Genomic DNA, 22,835 nt, shown 5'->3' with positions numbered 1-22,835 from the left:
TCTGAATTTTTTTGCAATATTCCATGTCAATCTAAATTTGCGAGCAGTGCGAGGCAGAGTTGCAGTGGTTCAGTTGGGTCCGTGCAAAACCTCCTTTAAAGGTAGTGGTGGCTTTTGGCAGGCCAAAAGTTGTGTCAAGCAGCCAAATGAAAAATGGTGTGCACTTTTGCATTTTATGGAGCGACCAGACATTATCCAGCCACGTGGAAGAGTGGAGAAAGGTTTGCCACGCATGCCAGGACTTTATGGGGAGTCTCCTTTGTCTTGGCAAGTGGCAAAGCTACCTTAGTGAACGAATCATCCATACATCGATCCCATAGTCTGGTCGGCGTGGGAGCGCGCGCGCGCACACACTCCCTCCCTCTCACTCGCGCGCGCGAGCGCGCATGTCTACATCTCACATACAGTCACGTTTCATAGAGATTTTGCTACCTTCCTCACGTGTGACATATCCAGCGTCTTTCTGTGCAGGGCAATTCTCTACTTCGTGAGGACGTCGTCTTGTAGCTAAGAACCTTCTCTAAGCGTCTCTTGTTTCATGGCTGCTGCTTCTCACTTCATTGCGTCCGCCAATTGCCGGGAGAGATGCTTTGGAACCAAAGATATAGTTGCTTCCTGCAGCAGCAGAAGGCAATTCAAACGAAGCTGGCCTTGCCGAAGACAATTCAAGGTGAGAGCAGATTCTCAGCTATGGTCTAAGGGATGTAAAACTCATCATTGTTTACAAAAATCTAGGCCGCGGAAGATGGATGTATACACAGCAGGTAGCATATCTGACAGGCTGATTACTTATGCAAATGCAAATAAGAGGCAGGCAATTGCGAGTGGAGGGTGCCAGGATGTAACAGAACACGTTGACGATCTGCATATAGCCTCATATGAAATTGATCCAGATTTTGTCTTTGGTAGAAACGAGAGGAATCTGGAGGAGCCTGGCCTTACCAAGGAGCCTTGCGCACATGAAGAAACATCCCTTACAGGAGCGCGGACTAGAAGAGAGCTTCTGACAGGAACTCTGCTGTCCGGCTTAGCAATGACAGTTTCCTTTCAAACAAGAAAAACGCTTGCGGCAGTAGCACCAGTGCCAGCTGGAATGAAGGAGGCCTCCCCTGATGGAGTCAGTGCTCCCGCATCGGTAGAAAAACCTAGCGGCTCGAGAATTTATGATGCTTCCGTTCTTGGTGAACCATTTGCTGTAGGTAAAGACAAAGGACGCGTCTGGCAAAAAGTACTGGCAGCCCGTGTTGTCTATCTTGGAGAGTCTGAGAGAGTTCCAGATCCTGATGATAAGGCAATAGTTTCTGCTCTTCATCAACTGTTGTTTTGATCTATATCTCTTATAAAGCCATTGAATTTTTTGATTCTTTAGGTTCTTGAGTTAGAGATAGTCAAAACAATCAGGGACAAATGTTTTGAGCAGAAGCGCCCTGTGTCACTGGCACTCGAAGCAGTTCCATGCACCTTACAACCTCAATTAAATGCTTATATGAGCAAAAGGTTAGTGTTTTGGGCAATTCATGGACTTTGGATTTTTCATTGTTAGGTACTGCAACAATTTGAGATTATCATTTTTGTAGATTGTTTGACCAAGTTCGTGTGTTTTAGACATGATAGGCCTAGTACAAAGGACAACCCATGCAACACGTTTAGTGCTTGCGAATGGGCGTCTTCCTTGAAGTTTGAACTACATATCATTGGTGCTATTGTCCACAATCGTCATCTGTCTTTGATTTCCACTGTTTTGTGCAAAACTCTTAATTGAATTGGCAGACAACTGATGGAGATGATTAGAAAGTGCAAAAACGTCATTAGAGGTGTCAATAAAGGCAATATGTGGAGATGTGTGGTTAATAGATCTCAGCAAAAGCAGCGGCTAGTCCTTGGGGTAGCATATCTACCACATGCACACCGACTCTAACCGGTTGGCACCATGCGCCAATGGGAAGTCAATGACGCAACTTCATATGATTGCAATAGAACAAAATAAACTTCACGAAGTACTTGAGTCGATTCTTTATTATCGATCAACTAGGAATTAACAACAATCGGAAGAGAATGACACCCGATGGGGTCCCGACCCACCCTCTCAAGGGCCCCCACACCGTTGCCGATGTGGTATTTGCTTTTGATTGTGTAAATGGAATGTACAGACATGCAATACCTCAATGCAAACTCTATTGACTCGAATGGGGAATGTCGCCATGGTAACTCTTCAAAATGAAGCGCCTCTGGGGCTCATTTGATGTACCTTTAGATCTCGCTTGAGGAGGGGTTGCTGATGGCCACCAAGGGGTAGAACTGGGATTGATTTGCGGTCCCCATGTGAGAGGATTCAAGGGCTGAAAGCTGGCTGCAAAAACGCAAATCTTGAATGCAAAACGCAGTAGATTTGATGTGCAAATCAGGGATGAAAACGCAAATGATGATGATGCTAATGATGGACAACAAGGGGAGCACTCGATGCGGCGAGAGAATAGCCGAGAAGAGGCTCAATGGGTTGCTGAAGTGCCGAGCTGCAACGGAGAGGCTAGTCTTAGCAGATCCGAGCCGCAACCGGCGAGGGGAAGGGCTGAAAACTGAAAACGCTGGGCTGAATTTGCTGCTGATGCAAAATGCTGGGCTGATCTGATTCTTGGGAGCAAAATGTTGGCTAATGCAAAATGCTAGGGCTGCTTTTTGCTAGCACTGTCTCAATTGTCCAAATCGCTGGCTCCCTTGCTCCCTTTATAGGCTAGCATACTGGTTAAGAACTTTTTAAGGCTTAGATAGGCCAAAAGTTGAAGACAAAGTTATAAATATAAATCATTGAAATGATTTATTAATAAACTTAACTTCGGTTAAGTTTCTGGTCGCACATTTGTCCACCTAGGTTTCAATTGACGCGGGGAATGGCTCGTTGGATTCCTCTAACCTAAAACTACATGCACCTCATGCCAGATGCCCACCGTAGTGTAATATCTGTCAAAACGCTTGCACAAACCATTTATGCAAGAGGATTCCAAAACTGGAAAACTTAATCTAAGGGACACGTCCGGACATGCAGGTCCTGTGAACAGGCTCACAAAAGTGCCGGTACTAATCCTCATAGGATTCTAGACACTCCTATCCAGGAACAATTGCAAAATTGGCTCTCGAAGTTGAGCATGTTCATGTGGCACACAGAGCCATGTGCACGTGACATTCCTTTTTGAACTTGAGCTTCTCTTTAGGGTTATGTAAAGTGGTAGTAGGCGTTTTCCTCTCAGAAGAGGGCTTAATAACTGTATGAGAAGTAGAGGCACTATAATTAGGAGAGTATGTGTAACGGGATGGGCACCATGTGTCCACGGACAAGAATAGACTGAGCATACTTTAGACGCGTCAAAACAACTGAACTAAAAGAGATGCACAACACACAAGAGTGGGAGTGGTGGAATTCCATCCCGAGAGAGCACTTTCCCCAAAACTTGGCGTCCTCGTTCGGTGTTTCTTTACATTGCTTCAACTCAGTTCAAGCCGGTACTTTGTCCTTTGCACTCCCACTCAGAGACGTGCCACCAGAGACTGAGCCCATGTCACAAACTGGTGATGTGGCTGCCCAGTATACACACACCTGCATGGACAAGCCCGAGGAAATGCAGACACGCTGAAATGCTGACGCTGCTGGCTGTACGGCAGCCCCGCAAATTGCGAAAAATATGACACGTGGCAGGCTGTACGAAATTCCGTGATTTCCGGCGCTTTTTGCGGCAGATTTGGTGTTGCTTTTGGGCATTGCTTTTTCTACGCAATGTAGCATGGGAGAGAGAGAGAAGCTTCTTGCTTTATTTCTATTGGCTCAAGAGAGAGCTTGTGAGAGAGAGAGAGAGAGAACAAGCTTTTGAGTTTACCAGCTTTTGGGGCTTTGCTTTTAGCATCCCTTGTAAACTCTTTAAATATGTGGGTAGGCCACTCACAACTCAGAGCATCTAGACGCAGAGTCTGAGTGTGAGCGCCTTCCCGCACTCTTGTACTTTGAACACAGATTAATACAAAAAGAAATTCCGAAAGGGGCGCCAATCTTTGGGGCCAATATCTCTAGGCACGGAACTCTGCCGGGCAAGTGTCGAATCAACTGTGAATTGTTTTGAAGTGATTATTTGTGTTGTCGCGGAAGATTCTCGACGTGGAGTTTCCAAGTCTGTTATTACGGGAAATTCGATCCTTTTTATGCGGCACCTATGGCTTCAGACAGAGATTGGTCGACTTCCTCTACATCTGACGATGCGGGAAGAGATCACAACGAAGATTCACGCGAGGAGTATGGCCCGCCTCGGCCTACTCAGGCGGAGCTCGAAGAGATGGAGCGTTGACGATTGATCGGCGATGCAACAAAGATGATGCTCAATTTTGCGAAGGACCCAAAATTTGCAAAATATATGAGCGAGACCTCTTTTGATGAGGTGCACTCACAGTGGAAGAGGACCACAGAGCCACCCCTCAAACCGGCTCTCAAGAAACCTCCTACGCCAAGGATGTACATAGAGCAAGAATTAGAAGAGGTGGTTGATGCACGAATTGCTAAGCTTTTTGACATGCAAAACAAAGCTAAAAAGTACGACAAAAAGCAGAAGAAGAGTGTTCGATTTGAAGGAGTACCCAGTTCTTCTTCTTCTTCTTCTTCAAGTTCTTCTAGCTCCTCTGACTCGAGTGAAGAAGACAGAAAAGGCAAAAAGCGAAGCAAAAAGCAAAGCTTCGGAAAGGGCAAGGAAAAGGCAAAGATGTCTAAATCTCGCCCCGTGGTTGACAGTTCTATAGAGGACTCGTCTTCAGATAGTTGGGGCTCTGACGACAACAGCTTTTACGCAAAGAAGAAGAATTTTTATAAAGCCAACGAGTATGACTTTCTGGAAGACAAAAGTAAGAAAGTCCGAGAGTTTAAGGAAGGTGGAAAGTCAATAAAATTTGACACTTTTTCTAGTTATAGAGATGCTTCGAAGGCTTTGTCTTTATACAGCAGTTTGACATCGCTTTCTCTGGAGGGCGTTACTCAGAGCACTCTAAGATTCGGAGGGCTGCCTCTTACTTGAAGGGGAATGCTCGAACTTGGTGGTCCACGCTTCTATTAAACAAGACGGCGCCATTTAAATGGTTGAAATTCAAAAGGCTTTTTATTTCTTGTTGGCTGACTCGAGAGTATGAACGCGATATCCGAACTGCTTGGAACCATCTTCGGATGACCAAGAAAGATACAGTGGACGCTTATTGCGAGAGATTCTAGAGCTCTTTTCTACCCGCCTCTTCATTTAAGAAGATCTCGTTCAAGGAACAGATTGAGCGGTTTACCTTGGGTCTTCCCACAGAGATCCGAGATCACTACTCGGAACAAAAGTCAGCTTCCATTCAGGAGTTGATGAGTCATGCGAAACGGGGTTTTGCCATTCACTTTGGCAGTCTGACCTACCCCACAAATGAGATCATGACGCAAAGAGCCGAACTGACTTCGAAAAATGAAAGTAGGAAAAGAAAGAGCAACCCAGAACAGAAAGACAAGGATGCATGACCCAAGCTTACTTCTCAAGAGAGGGCTCGCTACATCAAGGAGGGGAAGTGCTTTGGATGCGGAAAACTGGGCATATCTCCGCGAAGTGCCCTAAAAAGGCACAAAATGAACAGAATGACAAGGACGACGAGAGACCTAAGAGTTCGAGAGCAGCTGAGGACCGTGGAAGAAAAAGCAAGATGAAAACAGGACTGGTTCCAGATTACATGGGTACTGATGCCAGCACGATGGATGAGAGTACAGAACTTTACCGAGCTTGGGGCAAAGTGAAAGATCAAGAAGCTTTGATCTTCTTTGATGGAGGAGCCAAGGCCAACTTCATATCACTGAAATTGGTGGCGCGGCTCGAGATCACACCCGATCGGATGGGACCACTTGCGGAGGCAGTTCTTACGGCACCCGGCAGGGACGTAGCCATTACACCTGTCATTGCCAAACTTCGGTTGCATTGTCAGGGATATTTGGGGCATGAGGACTTTTACATAATGCCTTTGGAAGATTGTGTTGTTCTCTGGGGAATTCCCTAGTACAACAAGAACAACGCTGTGGTTGGCTATCGGGCGAGGAAAGCGACATTGACCACAGAGAAGGGCAGAACCATTGTACTCAATATAAAACTCAAGGGCGAGTCTGTCCCTATTGTATCGGCTTCGGCCATTTCTAAATTAATGAAATCCAGTCTGTTTGTTTACTCGATCTTTTTGAAATCGTTGAGTGATGAGGATAGCACAAATATGTCCGAACTTGATAAAGAACGCCAAGATTTTCTCCACGCTCATGCCGATTGCTTCTCAGAGGGCCTGCCAGGTGAGTTACCACCTGCTCGTCCTGAAGATCATACCATTGATTTGATACCTAGAAGCACACCACCGAACTGGCCACCTTACCGTGTGAGCCGAGCCCAGAACGAAGAGATTATGAACCAAGTGAAAGACCTCTTGGAAAAGGGTCTTGTCCAGCCTAGTACTTCACCGTACTGCTCTCCTGTGTTGCTGGTTTTGAAGAAAGATTGATCTTGGAGAATGTGCATTGATTATAGAGCTCTCAACAAAATCACCATCAAGAACAGATTTTCGATTCCTAAAATCGATGATATACTTGACCGACTTCAGGGATTCTCGTGCTTTAGCAGGATCGACTTGAAAAGTGGATATCATCAGATCCGAATCGCGCCGGGAGATGTCTACAAGACAGCCTTTTGGACGACTTGAAAAGTGGATATTATCAGATCCGAATCGCGCCGCGTAGGATGTCTTTTTCATCAAAATGACATGAAACTTGTTATGTGGGTTGTCCTTGGCCTATGGAACATGGCCATGTTCTTGGATTTGAATTTGGACAAGATTTGATGCTTGTAGGGATCTGTGAGGTGTTTTAGGGCTCAAAAAGTGTATCTTGAAGGTGTTGGGGGTCAAAAGTGATTATAATTTCTTCAGACTTGACATATGGGCTCTTGATGATAAGGTAATTGGATCTGGAATGATGAAACATCCTTTGAAAGCCAAAAAGGTCCATTAGACATCCTACGCGTAGGATGTCCATTTCATCATTTTTTTCTCCCTGACCACACAGATTGTTTGCTGATGTGTTGGTGATTGTGTTGTGCAAGTTTCATGGGATTTGAACAAGATTTGGTAGGTCTTTGGCCCATTATTGCCTCTATGCCATAACTTTGCGTTTTTCCATGCATATGAGGTCAAACTTGGTCCAAATGTGATGAAACTTGGTGCATGGCTTGTAAATGTCATTCAGAACATGTGCATGACAAAAAATATTGGAGTTTGTGCCAAAAAGTTCCCTTGAGACATCCTACGCGTAGGATGTCTCCTAGGGATTTTTTCAGTGTTGGTGCTCCCAGTGCTCGCCCTTTGCCCCCCTACCTTTACAAAAGATGTTTGTACACATGCGTAGAGTCTCTGGTCACTTTTGAGCTGAAAATAAATAATCATGATTATTTACTTTTGGCCTAAAATGAGCACTTTTTTCAACTTTTTTAGTGGACAATCTTTTTATGATCTATGTTAAGCCTCTGAGTCAAGTCAAAACTTAATTTGGCCTAAACTGTCAAGAAAAAGTAAATAATTTGAGTTTTTGCAAACTCTTGAAATTTTACCTCAAATGCTTCCTTAAGCTTACAGACTGGTTCATAAAACTTTTAAAGCATAATCTCCAGTCGGATTGAATGGTGGTCAATCTTCTGGTGCTATTTTTAGTCGTAGAACTGAAATTCTGCAACCTCACATAAGCAACTCACAGTTGATTCTTTTGGATCAAGCAATGTTTTGAGATCCACCTTAGATTCTACTTACCCTACTCCTAGGTTCTACTGCAATGGGGTTGTGGAAAGTGTCCACAAACACTCGTTTTATTGTTTTTTTATTGTTTTTGAGCTTTGATCTTAAGACTTGTCTCGTTCATCAATCATTCTCAAAATCCTAATCTAATCCTACAGTTCTACAATCCTAAAAGGTACTTAGCAAGTACAACCTACTTCCAAGCTACCTCTACACAACAAAAGATAACAATCTTAAGCTATGCGGTTTTAAAAAGAAAGTTTTGACTCTAGGTGATCCTAGAGGAAGTTGAAGGATAACTTCACAAGACGTTCGTGTTTTCCCCTAGTTTAGGTCTCTTCAATCCCCAGCAGCAGCGCCAAATGTGGGATGGGTGTTTAACCTCACTCGTATCTCATTGCAAACATAGCGAGAACTACGAATATAATTGTCAATCCATGAGACGAAGCTGACTCAACTAGTGCAAGAGGCTACAAGAGGTTGTCAATCTCTTGGAAAACAACAAACAACTCGTATCGAAGTCAGGCTACACTCAAGTGACAGAAATCACCAAAAGCTAATCGCTCATCGACAAACAAATCACAACCATTACAGCATCAAACAACATCCAAACGTTACAAAACTTTTAGGACATGTTTATAAGAGCTAAGCACACATGCTTATGGTCTCAAATCTCACTATAGATCAAGTGCAAAAATCACTATTATTAACAGCAGTGAGTTTTTGACCTAATTGTTTTCAACCCAGAGTGCATCTAAATGCTTAGCAATGATGTCCCAATACCCCGTCTATACTTATTTTATGATTTTGAAGCTTAAATTTTTACTTATGATGAAATTAGGCCGCGGGTTGGCGACATCAAAAGCTACGGATTACCATGAAATGCTTACGTCAATGCGTAGAGCTCTTACCTGCAGTTGTAAAGCAATAGACATCACTGCAATGTGATAGCCGGGAAGGGAGTAGGAAGCACAAGAAGGAGAGAAGTGAATGCCATTAGCTCACGCTGTGTTTCTCACGTTGTGGTCAAAACTAATAATTTGGGAACTCTAACTAAAGACATGTTGATACAATCTGGAAGTTTGTAGCCCCGACTCATCAATTATACTGTTTATTTGGAAAGTAGGAGTTACAAAATTCCCAATTCATCAGAATAATAAGTGTTTTTACAATAAAAGCTTCAAAAAATATTATCCGAGTTAGCTTGCTGCTAAGGCTCTTCTTCCTTGAAAACCATTCAAGAGAGGATGAGAGAATTAGCACCTAAGTGTACTTAGCCATAAACTTAAACTTAAGCTCTATACTTGCTCCTTGAGAAAGACTCGCCAATCTTGTAAGCATTCCATGGAAGATCAAATCTAACCAAAGAAGGACTTGATTTTGGTGCATGAATGAAGGCTTGAAGTCTTCCCTCTCTTTCTCTCTCTATCAAATTGGAAAATAACTCTCGAAGGTTTTATCAAACAAGGTGTGTTCTGATTTGTGATTTTGTTGGTTTCTTGATGTTTTTCTTTTCATCTCTAGCTCAACCCTTACCTCTATCTCTATCTCCTGATTTATTCCTTAACTTACTTTTAATTGTACATCCACTCTTAACTCTATCTCTACTTCTACTTCTATCTCTATCCCTATCTCTATGTCTCTTGTGTCCTAATCGTTAAAGACATTCAAGCTACAAAAATACGTCAAAAATCTTCTTGGGGAGATATACTAATGCACAAGGTGAGTAGCCATATCTTCACACTCTCACAAATATCTCTCACTCTTAGAAGCTCATTCTTTCTACGAACTCTAGGCTGTCTTTTGGTGATGCCTTTTGGCCTAACCAATGCTCCTGCGACATTTAATCGGATGATGGACATGATTTTTCGAGAGTACAGACTATTTGTTGGCACTTTCTTTGACGACATCATTGTTTTCTCCAAGGATGAGGCAGAACATAGAGACCATTTGCTTCAAGCCTTTCAGACATTACGAGATCACAAGTTAGTGATTAATGCAAAGAAAAGTGAATTTTTCCTACCAGAGATATACTTTTTGGGACACGTGTCATCAGCAGGAGTGCAGAGGGATCCGGCCAAGATAGAGACTATCAGTGATTGGCCCGATTTGAAGAATGTCCATGAAGTTAGAAGCTTTTTGGATTGCTCGTACTACAGGCGGTTCATTAGAAAGTTTGCAGAGGTTGCTTCCCCTTTGCATATCTTGCCACAGAAAGGAGTCCCTTTCTCGTGGGGACCCACTGAGATGACTGCCTTTCAGACAATGAAAGAGAAATTGACTACGGGACCAATTTTGACTTTGCCGAACTTGCAGAAGTCATTTGAAGTATATTGTGATGCTTGTGGTTGTAGTCTGGGTGCGGTCTTAATGCAAGAAGGCCATGCCATTGCTTACAAGAGCCGATTGTTCTCAAGGCCGGAATTGACAGCACATATTTATGAGAAAGAGCTTTTGGCGGTTATCCATGCTCTTACTCAGTGGCGGCACTACCTGCTCGGAGCGGATTTTACTGTCTTTACAGACCATCGGAGTTTACACTACTTCTTGTCACAGAAGCAGCTATCGGAAAAGCAGATGCGGTGGGCGAACATAATGTCACAGTTTCACTTCCAGATTGTCCATGTTCAGGGACAGAAGAATTTGGTGGCAGATGATTTGTTTCGGAAGCTGTTGGTTCTAGCTATTCCCGCGATACATCATAGAAACTTCGAGAATATGGTCGATCAGTATGCCACAGATACAGGTTTTGCAGACATTTTCACACGGATACGGGATGGGGAGACCGTAGTGGGATATCCCATTCGGGATGGCTACTTGATGAGAAAAACCATGTTGTGCGTTACAAAGCCGTTGAGGGAAAAGGTTATGACTGAATGCCACTGTCCACCTTTTACGAGTCACCGCGGCATTGCTACCACCTTGAAAGGAGTAGAGAGATACTTCTTTTGGCCGAGACTCAAGAAGGATGTGGACTAGTTTGTGCGCAGTTGCTTGGTATGCCAGAAGGTCAAGTTTGACAGGCATAAAGCACAGGGATTGTTACAGCCTTTGCCCATACTCTCCCGCCCCTGGGAAAGTATTGCGATGGATTTCATTTTCGATCTCGGTATTTGGAGTGTTATTGACAAATTTAGCAAGCAGGCTCATTTCATTCGAGTGAAGAAAACAGTCAAGCCGGATTATTTAGTGAGACTGTTTGTGGCCCAGATTTTCAGATTACATGGCATGCCCGAGACGATTGTCTCCGACAGGGACCCCAGATTCACGAGTTTGTTTTGGAAGGCAATTTGGGAGAACATTGGCACGCGGTTGCAGTTCTCGTCATCTTTCCACTTGCAGATTGACGGGCAATCTGAGATTGCCAATTCAGTGGTTTTAGATTTATTGAAGTCTTACATCTCGGATCAGAAGACTCAATGGAAAAAGTATCTACCTTTGGTGGAATTTGCCTACAACAACACGATACACTCTTCGACGGGGAAGAGGCCATTTGAGATTATTGAAGGTGCTGTGAAGGTTCCACCCTTCCTAAGCACAAAAGATAAGATTTTATCTGATGAGTACGCACGCGACTTGGACACGGCTTTTGCCAAGGTCCGTGAGGCTTTGCAGAAATCTCAGGAAAGACAAAAAAAGGCAGCAGATCGCCATCGTCGCGATTTGAAATTGAAGGAGGATGATTGCGTGCTCTTACGTTTTGAGAAAGCACGCCTGAGAAAGAAGAAGGGAAAGGAGAGGCTTTTTCCAAAGCTTAGTATGAGATACTACGGACCTTTCGAGATCTCCGAAAAGATCAATGATGTCTCCTTCCGACTGAAACTGCCTGACACTTGGAGGATTCACAATGCATTTCATGTGAGTCTCTTGAAACATTTTAAAGGTGATGTGCCTGAAGATGGGGAGCCTGATGAACAACCCGAAGTGGAAGAAAACGAGGAGATCCGTGTTCCTGAACAGATTTTTGTGCATAAGGATAGAAAGAATAAGGGTAAAGTGAGAAGGTGGTTCTTGGTTAAATTCAAGAACTATACTGCATTGGATGCGAAGTGGATGGAGGAGGAGGACCTAGGAGATACTCCTCAGATTGTGAACCTTTACCTTGAAGCTTTTGGTTTCGCATAGTCTATTCCAAATGGAACCCATAATTCATTGAGCTTGGCCGGAGATCTGGTGCAGTGGGTTTGCTCAAGAGGGGAGTTACTGCGCTCCTTTGTCAACAGATGCCTCGATTTTAGAATACTAGTCACTGATGTCTCTTTGAGCTTTAGGGATACTGAGAGTTGACAATATTCTGCTGTATGACTTTATGAAATAGAATTCCGAATAACATGAAACTGATTTGTTCTTGACTTGTTAAGTGTAGGAACTAATAGACGAAATGACTGCAACATTTTGGTCTGAATGATCTCGAATAGACATGGTTGCAATAGGGGTTAGTCAATCGGGCATCTATGAGGTCCTGAGTGGATCTAGATGTGATTGCTAGCTGCATTGCCGATAAATCATGGTCTAAGATCCGAATGAATGTTGAATGTCATGTGATGTCCTGTGATGTCGTGTGATGTGACTGTCGATTGGTAAATGTGCTAGATGTGTGTTCCTAGTGCATAGGTACTAACAGTCAGTGTCTGTTAAGACAGTTTATGGCTTCTGTCTGTTTTGCAGGTGTAATCGAGGGCGATTACAATGCTTTCAAGAGGGGGGTATATCACAAACCGGTGACGTGGCTGGCCAGTATACACACATATGTCACAAACTGGTGACGTGGCTGCCCAGTATACACACACCTGCATGGACAAGCCCTGGGAAATGCACACGCTGAAATGCTGACGCTGCTGGCTGTACGGCAGTTCCACAAATTGCAGAAAATATGACACGTGCCAGGCCGTACGGAATTCCGTGATTTCCGGCGCTTTTTGTGGCAGATTTGGCACTGCTTTTGGGCATTGCTTTTTCTACGCAATGTAGCATGGGAGAGAGAGAGAGAAACTTCTTGCTTTATTTCTATTGGCTCAAGAGAGCTTGTGAGAGAGAGAGAGAACTAGCTTTTGATTTTACCAGCTTTTGGGGCTCTACTTTTAGCATCCCTTGTAAACTCTTTAAATATGTGGGTAGGCCACTCACAACTCAGAGCATCTGGACGTAGAGTCTGAGTGTGAGCGCCTGCCCGCACACTTGTACTTTGAACACAGATTAATACAAAAAGAAACAGTGAAAGGGGCGCCAGTCTTTGGGGCCAATATCTCTAGGCACAGAACTCCGCCGGACGGGCCAGTGTCGAATCAATTGTGAACTGTTTTGAAGTGATTATTTGTGCTGTCACGGTAGATTCTCGACTTGGAGTGTCCATTGTCCAAGTCTGCTACACCCATGGCACATATTTAAAGGCCCTTGGCCTCTCAAAAGTAGTTCATGAAAAGCTACAACCCCCAAATGCATCCGGCCCAAAAGCCGGCTTTGTAATCAGTCTAGGAAATATACGGAATTCCGTACAGGTGCCACGTCAGCAGTTAGCGCAGAACACGGCGTCCGTATAGCCTGTGAGCGCAGTTTACGGGCAGTCCGTACAGGTGCCACGTCAGCAAGTCTTTACGCAAAATATTGTGTATGTGTGTCTTTGCTTTAATTTGGATACTTGGGTTACCTAGGTCCCATTGGATGGGGGTCCCATAAGTTGGTAACTGGAAAGTCTTTAGATGCTTGGTCCACTTGGCGAGAATTGTGAGTTGGTAAGAACTTTTGCTTCTTCTACTCCTTCTAGCGTTTAGGCCCCTTGGCCGGGATGTGTAAGTTGACTCTAGTCTTTAGTGGCTTGAAAGTTGACACGTCAACAATTTGTGACAGTATGACGGGGAAGAGAGAGAGATCTTTACCGTCATTCAACAGAGAAAGTTCTTTTTCCTTGCCTCTTGCAGGTTGTTACCACCGACAGTGTTTTGTTGACGCCCATTGGCGTCTATTCCTTGCGGTTTCTCGAGTCCGTCCAAAACCTTCTGGATATTTGGCAACAAAGGAGTTTCTGCAATTTGGCAAGTTGAACTCGTACTTGCTAAAGAGGAGGTTCCTAGCTGGTTGCTACGAGTTCTCTCCGTCGTTCCCAGCATGTGGTGCATCAATTAGGTGGCCATGGTGATGCCTACGCGTGGCTCTTGCCCGATGGTACGCGGCCCTTGCCCGACCATGTAACATGGCTAATATTTGGAAGGGATAAGCACCTCCCCCTGTGGGCCCTCTGGTGTGTCGAAAAAAAAAAGTTGTTCTTCAACGGTTCTTCCTTGACTCGGCATGGTCCTTCCGGTTCCTTGTTACAATTGTCGTCCTTTGTAGAAAAGAGAGGTGACCAAGCTCTGATACCAGTGTCACCCATCTTGTGATGTATCAGGAATATCCATTATCCGGTCTCTCCTACCGAACTTTTGGAACAACAAATATCCTGATTTTATTAAATAGAAATTACTCAGAAAGTAAAAAAATAGTCAATTTAGCAACATAATAAAGATTCTCTTTAAGGGGGGGACCAACCATCTTGTGGTCCCCAACACTGTGTCGATCTTCTGTCTTCTCTCTATTTATTTTTAGCTATTAAGCTCCCATTTGTGACACCAACTTATAAGTGGGCAACCACTTGTAAAAAAAGAAACCAAAAACGTGCCCATTTTTCCTCTATTCTGGTAGATAAAAAAATGACCCCCTCTTTTTAGTTGGAAAAAACAGTCTCTCTCTCTCTCTCTCTCTCTCTCTCTCTCTCTCTCTCGCTGAGCTCGCTAAGGTCCTGAGTGCTATGGTTCTGAGCGAGGAGGTTCTGTGCAAGCAGGGTCTAAGTGAGTAGGCTCATTACGCAAGCAGGTTCTGAGCGAGCAGGTTTTGAGCGTCAGCAAGTGCTGATAATCGTTGAGCGCGAGTAGGTTTACTACGGGAGCAGGCTTTGCAGCACTGAGCGTCAGTAGGCTCTGATTGCGCGAGTAGGTTCTGCAACATTGAGCGCTAGCAAGCTCTAAGCTTCTGCGCGAGCAGGTTCTGAGCTTTTGAGCGCAAGCAATCAGCTCAACAACCTGAGGTGGTTTCGTCGAGGAGAGTTGCTGGTTCTTTCATGAGGTACTTATTGTCGAGCTGCAGGTTTTGAGTGCGAGCAGGTTTCTTCATGAGCGCGAGCAGGTGCTGCAGCACTGAGCAGGGTTTGAGGTTGGACCAATCAGCTGACCCCGGGGACGATGATATTTATGAAACCCCTCCTAAATCGAAAGCGACATTTAGGCAGAGGTTTTGAGAGAGCGCATATCGCCAGGTTCTGTGAGAGCAGGGGTGTCTAGAGTCAAAGATGACTTAATGTATGAGAAGGTACAGGTGATGATCAAAGCGGAGCTGAGCCTTTTGAGAGGTGACATTGAAAAAGAGATGTATGCAAATGTAGAGACTTACAAAAAAGCTATGTATGCAGGTATGAGGAAAGAGTTGGACAAAGAGATGCTTAGCAAGCGTGACGAGATGTACACATCATTGAAGGTCGAAATGTAGACGATTGTGAGGGCAGAAGTGAATGTAATGGAATGTATGATGCAGAAAAGATTAGAGGATACACTTGCTATGTTTGAATCCTGGAAATAAAAAATGGAAGAACGCATGAATGCAAAGGATGCATTGATTGAAGCACTTAAGGGACACCTTGCAGCTTGCAAAAATACCCCACAAAGGAGGCAGAAAATCAACCCTCAATGATCAAGGAGCTCGAAAGCATTAAGGAGTAGGTAAAACTCTACGAGAAGAGGAAGAGCAAAAGGCACGAACCACCTCTTCATGGGCGGAGCACCTATTCAAAACACAATAGAAGGTTGATAAAGCTGAAAAGTGGATCGAGGACGCAAAGAAAGGAAACTAGTCTTGCTTGGTGGGCCTTTTCCGTACATAATCTGATAGATTTTGGAGCGCAACTGGTTACTTTGTTAGTTAGTTGTGATTGTTGTCGCCTTGGGTTTTTTTGTGGTGACACGAGAAAAATGAGTAGAACCAATTGATAGGCTCTAATAATAGCTCTGCTTGGGACTTAATGAGCATTGGGAAGAAGCAAGTTGTGTCCCACAGTGCTCCATAAACGAGAAAGGGCTACTAAAGAGGGTAATTAATTCAGGCAAAAGGGTTGCAACTTAACCTACTTTGGTAGTTGTTTGCAGATTGTACCATTCAACCTAGTAATATCGACCATTTAGTCTCTAAATCGTGGAACCATCTTTGAGACACCCATTGTATTCTCAATCAAGCGTAATCAATTTTCCTTCATTTCAATATATAGGTTGAACTGCCAAACTGTGAGAAAAGAAATGCATGTCTATCTGATATATAGATACGATGATCGAAATTGAGCATGCACTCGTGAGAAAAACATATGGCTAAGCTAAACTTAAGGAAGCTTTGACAAACTCAAAAATAAAAAAGCATAAACAAATTATAAAAACTGAACTACACTACCGACCTGATAATTGTGTACAAATGTCATCCAATTGTGCAAGCCGGAGGACAATGTTTGAGTCAAGCTATATAAAAGCAATGTGTGTCACAAACTAGTGACGTGGCAACACACTCCCAGAGCTGTAGGCCGGGAAAAACGTGCAACAAATGCTGACGTGGCTGCAGTGTACGGTCCTCTGTGATTTGCGGCGGAAAATCCGTTGAGACAGGGCTGACGTGGCTGGCTGTACGGATCCTCCTTTTCACGCTGCAAACAGTATGGCAGTTTGCTTTTGCGTTGGGAAAAATCCTACACAAGCTGAAAATTACAAGCTTTTGGGCTTAGCTTTATTTTAAGCCTTTGTTTTAAAAGCTGGCAGCTTTTGGGGCTCTGCTTTTAGCAACCCTTGTAACCTTTATTAAGAACCCAAGGGGGCTCCCTCTGCAGAGCATCTGGACGCAGAGTCTGAGAGAGAGCACCCGCGGCGCCAGTCTTTGGGGCCAATACCTCTTGGCACAGAACTCCGCTTGGCCGTGTCCAATCAATTGTGAACTGTTTTGAAGTGAATGTGCTGTGTCACGGTAGAATCTTGACTTGGAGAGTCCAAGTTTGTTACAGTGGTATGAGAGCGCAAAAAGATTCTTCTTCTATGGAGGATCCGATTCTTTTTACAACGCACACAGCTTCTTGGGAAAGAATCTTCGTGTCCCGACCGCGGACTTATTAGCCACTCCCACCCTTCATAGATCGCGCATCGGGCGCACTCCCGTCTTCATCGCTCTGTCTTACAGGGCATAAAGCCATCAAAAATCCCAGATTACACATGGATTCTGGTGAAGAATCTGACAGAGATGACACCTCTCAGTGGGAAGGCAAAGAAAGTTGATGATCTGGTGCGGGAATTGAAGAAAAGAATAAAGATTTGGGCAAATTTTTTTCGGACAAGTTTGCTAGAAAAGGAGTACAAACGTCAACTGCAGATTGGTATATGTGTGAACAGATTGATTAAGTACTCCAGGAACCCGAGATTGGTAATACACCTGAAGAATTACCCGATTGATGCGATTTACTCGAGATGGGGTGTGGCCATTGCTTTTACTCTCAGGAAGGGAGTAAAGCCGAAAAGACAGACGAGTGCAGAAAAGCAGAACCTTTACTCGCAGAAAGACATGGACAAGCAAAGCTTCAGAAAGGGCAAGAAGCCTAGATTTCGCCCAGTTTCTGACAGTTCTACCGAGGACTCATCCTGAGATACTTCGGACTCCGACGATCACATGTTTTATGCAAAGAAGAAACAGGGACCCTATGGAGCTTGGGAACTACCACACTATCATGATTGGACACACATTGGTACGGTTGTACGCCTTGAGTAGCAGTTGAGTAGATGGGTAGAGAGAGAGGGTGTACGGGCAGCAGGACATGCGGGTTTCAGGAGAGGTTTCTCTACTCATGATCATATTCTGACACTCAGAGCCATTATTGAGGAGGGGAGATCATGTGGGAGACGGCTCTATTGTTGCTTTGTGGACTTCCGCAAAGCCTTCGATACAATGCCCAGAGCTAGATTGATGCGCTGACTGCAAGAGATGGAGGTTGCCAAAGAGTTGATTTGGGGGATCATGGCAGAGTAGGAGAGAGCGGGCAGCCCTGCTTCACCCCAATATGGAGTGAACCGGTGTAGATAGACCCTCTGAGGTGCGTAAATGCCCCACTACTGACGTGAAAAGGAGGGGATGTCACGTGACACATCCAACCCTATGTGTACGTGGACAAGCTACACCATGAACAGGGTTCAGTCAGTCTAGAATAGGAAGTGATCTGACACTTTTGTGAGTCATCAACTAACACATCATCCTTGTGAACAATCACATCATCTTCATGCAAATCATCATACTTGTGAGAAATCACATCTTGATCATGCAAATCATCATGCTTGTCATTGGCATCCAAATCATCATGCTCATCATTATCATTCAAATCATCATGCTGATCATCATGCAAATCATGTGTATCATGCTTTGGAGAAGACGAGATTGGGAGAGTCTTCTTCTCCTGATTCTGTTCGCACTGCTCCTGCACAATTGAAAAGAGTCACAAGAACTCTTTCATGTGTTGGTCGCTCTTCTCTTTTCTTGCTTTGTTCTCGCGATCAAATTCCGCTTGTTTTTCTTTGTCTTCACGCCTTATGGCTGCCATTCCTTCTTCGTATTCACGATCTATGGCTGCTCTTTGTTCTTTGTAGGCCTTTCTTTCTGCTTCTCTTTGTGCTTTTCGTGCTTCGCGTTCTAACTTCATGTCCATCACCATCTTGTCGAAAGCCTCAAAGTAGTTAGTGCAATCCTTGGCGTAGATGGGGAAGGGGGAGGGTCGGAAAAACCTCCTGGTGGGGAAAATTCTTCTTTGCCTCTTTCATGCTCATCACCTCTAAGCGAAGTATCCATTCCGCTTCGAGTGATGACCATCCACTGAAGTCTTAGGTTCTTAAGTTCACGAGGAACTTGGGTTCTTGTGGGTCTTGGGTTCTTGGGTTCTTGGGGGTCTTGAGTTCTTGAGGTTCTTGAGGGTCTTGAGATTCTTGAGGTTCTTCTTTTGCTTGCAATCTGTGTTAGAGAAGGATCTTCTCTTCACCCGAGTTCTGCTCTTTTCCGCAAGCGCACCCCTTGGCGGCCTTGCGCTCACACCAAGTGCACGGTCTGCTCTCAATGAGTGAAAAGAGGCACAAGGGGAGGCTAGAGAAGCCCTTCTTTCTTGGGTTTCCTGTCACTCTTCAAAAACAAGATTAGGAATCGACACGCCCAAGAGGACTTGGGTTCGTGCGACCTCAACAAGCAAAAAAATATGTGGTTCTTGTGGTTCTTTCCTTGAGTGATACAAAACACTGCCAAAGCTCTGATACCAATGTTAGGTGCAACGGAATGAATGTTAAACTTTGCTCAAGATGAGTGCTCCGAACTGTGCTCAAGGTTCCTTTTACTTAGGGAAGGTAGAGCCTTCCGTTCTTTAATGAGAGAGTGCAATGGACACAAAGAAAGTGAATGGACATTGTGCGTGAAGGTGTTGAGACTGAGAGATAGAGAGAGAAGAGAATATGACACCGGGAAGTTGTCAAACCCTCCTCCAAGGCCCCACTCTCTATGGCGAGAGCGGTCTACTTATGATTGCACAAATCTCTACAATGCTTGGACTTGCCGACGATGTCGATGACGATGAGGATGACGACGAGATGGGGTGAGATCTGGAAAGGGCTGAGATCTGCAAATCTTTATTTGCTGAATTCTGACTCTATGTCGGTGACGATGTCGATGACGACGATTCAATGACGACGTGCTTAAAACGCAGATGTTGAAATCTGCTTTTGCTGGGCTGAATCTGCAAACTTCACTGGATCTAACCGTGCGGCGAGGATCTGCTGCGAGAAGGTGAGATCTGCGAGGTTCGGGACTTGTTTTACGGGTATTGAATGCTGAAAACTGAAAACGCTGGTATACTTGATGGTTCCGTCGCGGTAGATCTGCAAAACGCTAAAATGCTTGGCAGATGCAAAAACGCTAGGGCTGAAAATGGTCCTGCTGCTGCTGGATGTCCTGCAACTGCAAAACACTAGGCTTCTTGTTGGGTCTTGTTGCTGCCGGGGCTGATCTGCTGTGCAACAAACGCTGGGCTGCCTTTAGGTGAAAACGCTAGGTCCTTGCAGATGCAAAAATGCTAGCCTTGCTGAGATGGGGTGTCTTGTTGTTGAGAAGTTGCATGTTGAGCAAGGTGCTCCTGTTGCCTCTTCTGCCAGAAAGTGCCAACTTTGGTTTGCTTATATATTAACTTACCCAGTTTGCCCTACTTAGTTCCCAACAAAAGTCACTCAAAATAACAAGTGAAAAATGTCAAAAATAGGGAAAATAGGCTAAATGCACTGGAAAATTCCCCTGAAGGATTCTGATGGGAATGTTTATGATCATGTTGTGTGCAACCAGAGGATATGCATCTACACTAAGTGTTTGGACATGCACGGTCTGCGAACAGACTCACAAAAGTGCCAGATCACTTCCTATTCTAGACTGATTGAACCCTGTTCATGTTGTAGCTTGTCCACGCACACATAGGGTTGGATGTATGAAACCGGCCCGTGGTGGGGCGGTAGGCGTTGGCTTTCACCCGAAATTCTTTACTTTAGACACACACACAGAGCACTTTGCAAAGGAAACCCGACAGGAATTAACACTTGAATACACTCACGGCTCGGAAGCTAGAATGCCCCGAGCAGACGCCGACAACCTGTAGGCCCCAAAATTGGCACCCCTTTCGGTATTTCTTTATTCTTTGAGAGGGTAAATTTACAAAGTAGAGTCCTGGGAATCCTTTGTCTATATCCAACTAGATACCACTTGATTTGGCCAAATTTTGGCAGCATAACAGCCCCAAAACTTGCGCGAAACCAATTCCCTTGCTGGAACTCACTTCCACTGGCATAAACCCTTTGATTCCTGCCCAAAAACAGTAAATTCAGTACGCTGTATTTACTGGTTTTGCCCTGTTTTCAGCCCCAAACAATCCCCTAACTGTTCTCTCCCAGTGGGGCACTATTCCCAATAGTTCTGGCGTCCATATTGCTGAAAAACAGTCAATTTACAGCGCATACACAGCGCTGAAAACGCACCTGTACGGTGAGGTTATGACCCTCACCGGTGCTTGCTTTGGAGTAGCAGTCAGCTACCCCTGTTCCTGCTCAAGGAGGCTCTTGCCTCAGCAGAAAAGCATGAACCCACACAACTGTACATCAGTCAAATGAGGAGCCCTCTTGTGGGGCATCACATAACTGCACATAGGGGAGAGAGAGAGCAGTGTGTAGCGTGCAGGGCATCACTCCTAGCACCACACTGTACATGAGAGGGAAAGAAAGCACTCCATAGCTCTTAACCTGGGACAGGTTCTCAATGAAGCATCCCCCCAGCATAAATCGAGCGCCCCCTCTTCTGCGCTTGACCTGCAATGCATCTGTGAACAAATAGATGCAAAAGGAGAAGATTTCCATGGCTGCCAAAACCTGCGTATCGCTGAAAATGCAGCAAAACAGCCGTGTAAACACGCATCTGATGCCTTCCAATGCTGAAAATGAGCTCCTTGGACCTAGGCAAAGTCATGGGAAGCTCAAAAATGGAGAGAAATGGCTGAAAATCAGAGTTAACAGCCTCCAAAATTGCTCCAAAAAGTCAGTTACGAGTTCTTTTCTCCCAGACTTTGTAAATTGACCAAAAAGTGCCACTTGGTACTCATGCATGCAATTTCCCCGCATTGGGCTTCCTGCTTAAAAATCTCTCAACTGGTGCATCAGTTGACTTTGCAGCAGAATAATAAAATGTTCCCCTTGTCATTCTGAAGGCAATGACGCGAATAGATTTCGTGGCCCAAAATAGCAGTTCCCTAAATTTTAGGAGATGCTTCCGTTGGGCTCTCAGTGGCCTTTTGACCATCAATCCTCATTGGGACCGCATCCAAAAGTGCAATGTGGCCCAACTGTCGGATACTTTCTGTTGGTGATCCCACCTTGATTTTATGCCTTTATTGAGTTCACTTCCTAGTATCCACCAACTTGCTAAGTGCGACGGGGGACCTACATGATCTTGAATTGAGCTTAGACATCCTTTTACTTTACGGGTTTCAGTGCCGACCAACTTCCCGTTTGCGGGTGAAACTACTGTTCACATTGGCCATACAATGTCCGACCATTTGCAACTTCAAAAAGAGGGTCTCAAAAATTAAACAAAAATCATTGGAAAGAAACCAACAACTAAGGTTAGCAGGTGCCACGTCCTCGTGACATACGTCCCTCTTGAAATCGCAGACGTCCTCGATTGCATACCATAAATACATGTCACTGATGATCTTGTGTTGTAAGCACCCTTTTATCATCGCATGTATCTGCAAGAAAGACTGTCAAAACATGTGTACAAATGACTTAAGGAGACCTTCATACTTTTGTCAAACTGTACACTGCTATTGCACTGAATCCATGAGTACATTTGATGTGCTAGCTCTATTATTACCCCTCCTTTGCACACGTTGGGTTGGGACATAAGTAGGCTGTAACCCAAAGGCCTCAAGGTGTAACAGACTTGGACACTCCAAGTCAAGAATCAATGACGACAGCACCAAATAACCACTTCAAACAATTCACAGATCACATTAGATTTTACACTGGCCCGACGGAGTTCCGTGCCTAGAGATATTGGCCCCAAAGACTGGCGCCCTTTTCGGTATTTCCTTTTGTATTAATCAATCATCAAAGTACAAGAGAGCGGTTAGAGTTTCACTCCCAGACTCTACGTCCAGATGCTCTGAGAAGTGAGGCCCTCACCACTAATTTAAAGGTTTCAAGGGATGCCCAAAAGCAGAGTCCCAAAAGCCTGAAAGCAAAAGCTCTTTATCGAGAGCTTCTGAAAGCAAAAGCAAATTCTCTCTCTCTTTCTCATTGCGTAGAGAAAAAGCGAAATTTGCGTCGCTCATCTTTTAATTCTTTTTTTTTTCTAGCCTCCGCAATTTCCGGAAATTAGGGTTTTTGTCAAAAATTAGGGTTTGCAAG

At 44.5% G+C, this 22,835-nt stretch overlaps 1 protein-coding gene across 2 annotated transcripts in view; it reads left to right on the top strand.

Annotated features, from left to right (window-relative positions):
• Positions 1-293: 293 nt before the first annotated feature.
• LOC147441356 (protein RETICULATA-RELATED 5, chloroplastic-like) overlaps positions 294-22,835 on the top strand; it is a 61,164-nt gene continuing 38,622 nt past the window's right edge. The window contains exons 1-3 of one of the 2 annotated variants that reach the window (XM_086483014.1): positions 531-670; positions 736-1,291; positions 1,370-1,497. In XM_086483014.1, coding sequence (XP_086339140.1) covers positions 746-1,291; positions 1,370-1,497 — 674 coding nt within the window. In that variant the 5' untranslated portion in view covers positions 531-670; positions 736-745. Of the gene's footprint in view, positions 1,292-1,369; positions 1,498-22,835 lie in introns of both variants that reach the window. The other variant, XM_086483013.1, reaches the window with a different exon arrangement.

This window comes from Adiantum capillus-veneris, chromosome 15, assembly GCF_014529385.1.
Source record: "Adiantum capillus-veneris isolate H3 chromosome 15, ASM1452938v2, whole genome shotgun sequence".
Classification (NCBI taxonomy): Eukaryota; Viridiplantae; Streptophyta; class Polypodiopsida; order Polypodiales; family Pteridaceae; genus Adiantum; species Adiantum capillus-veneris.
This window is presented reverse-complemented; position numbering and strand designations above follow the sequence as displayed.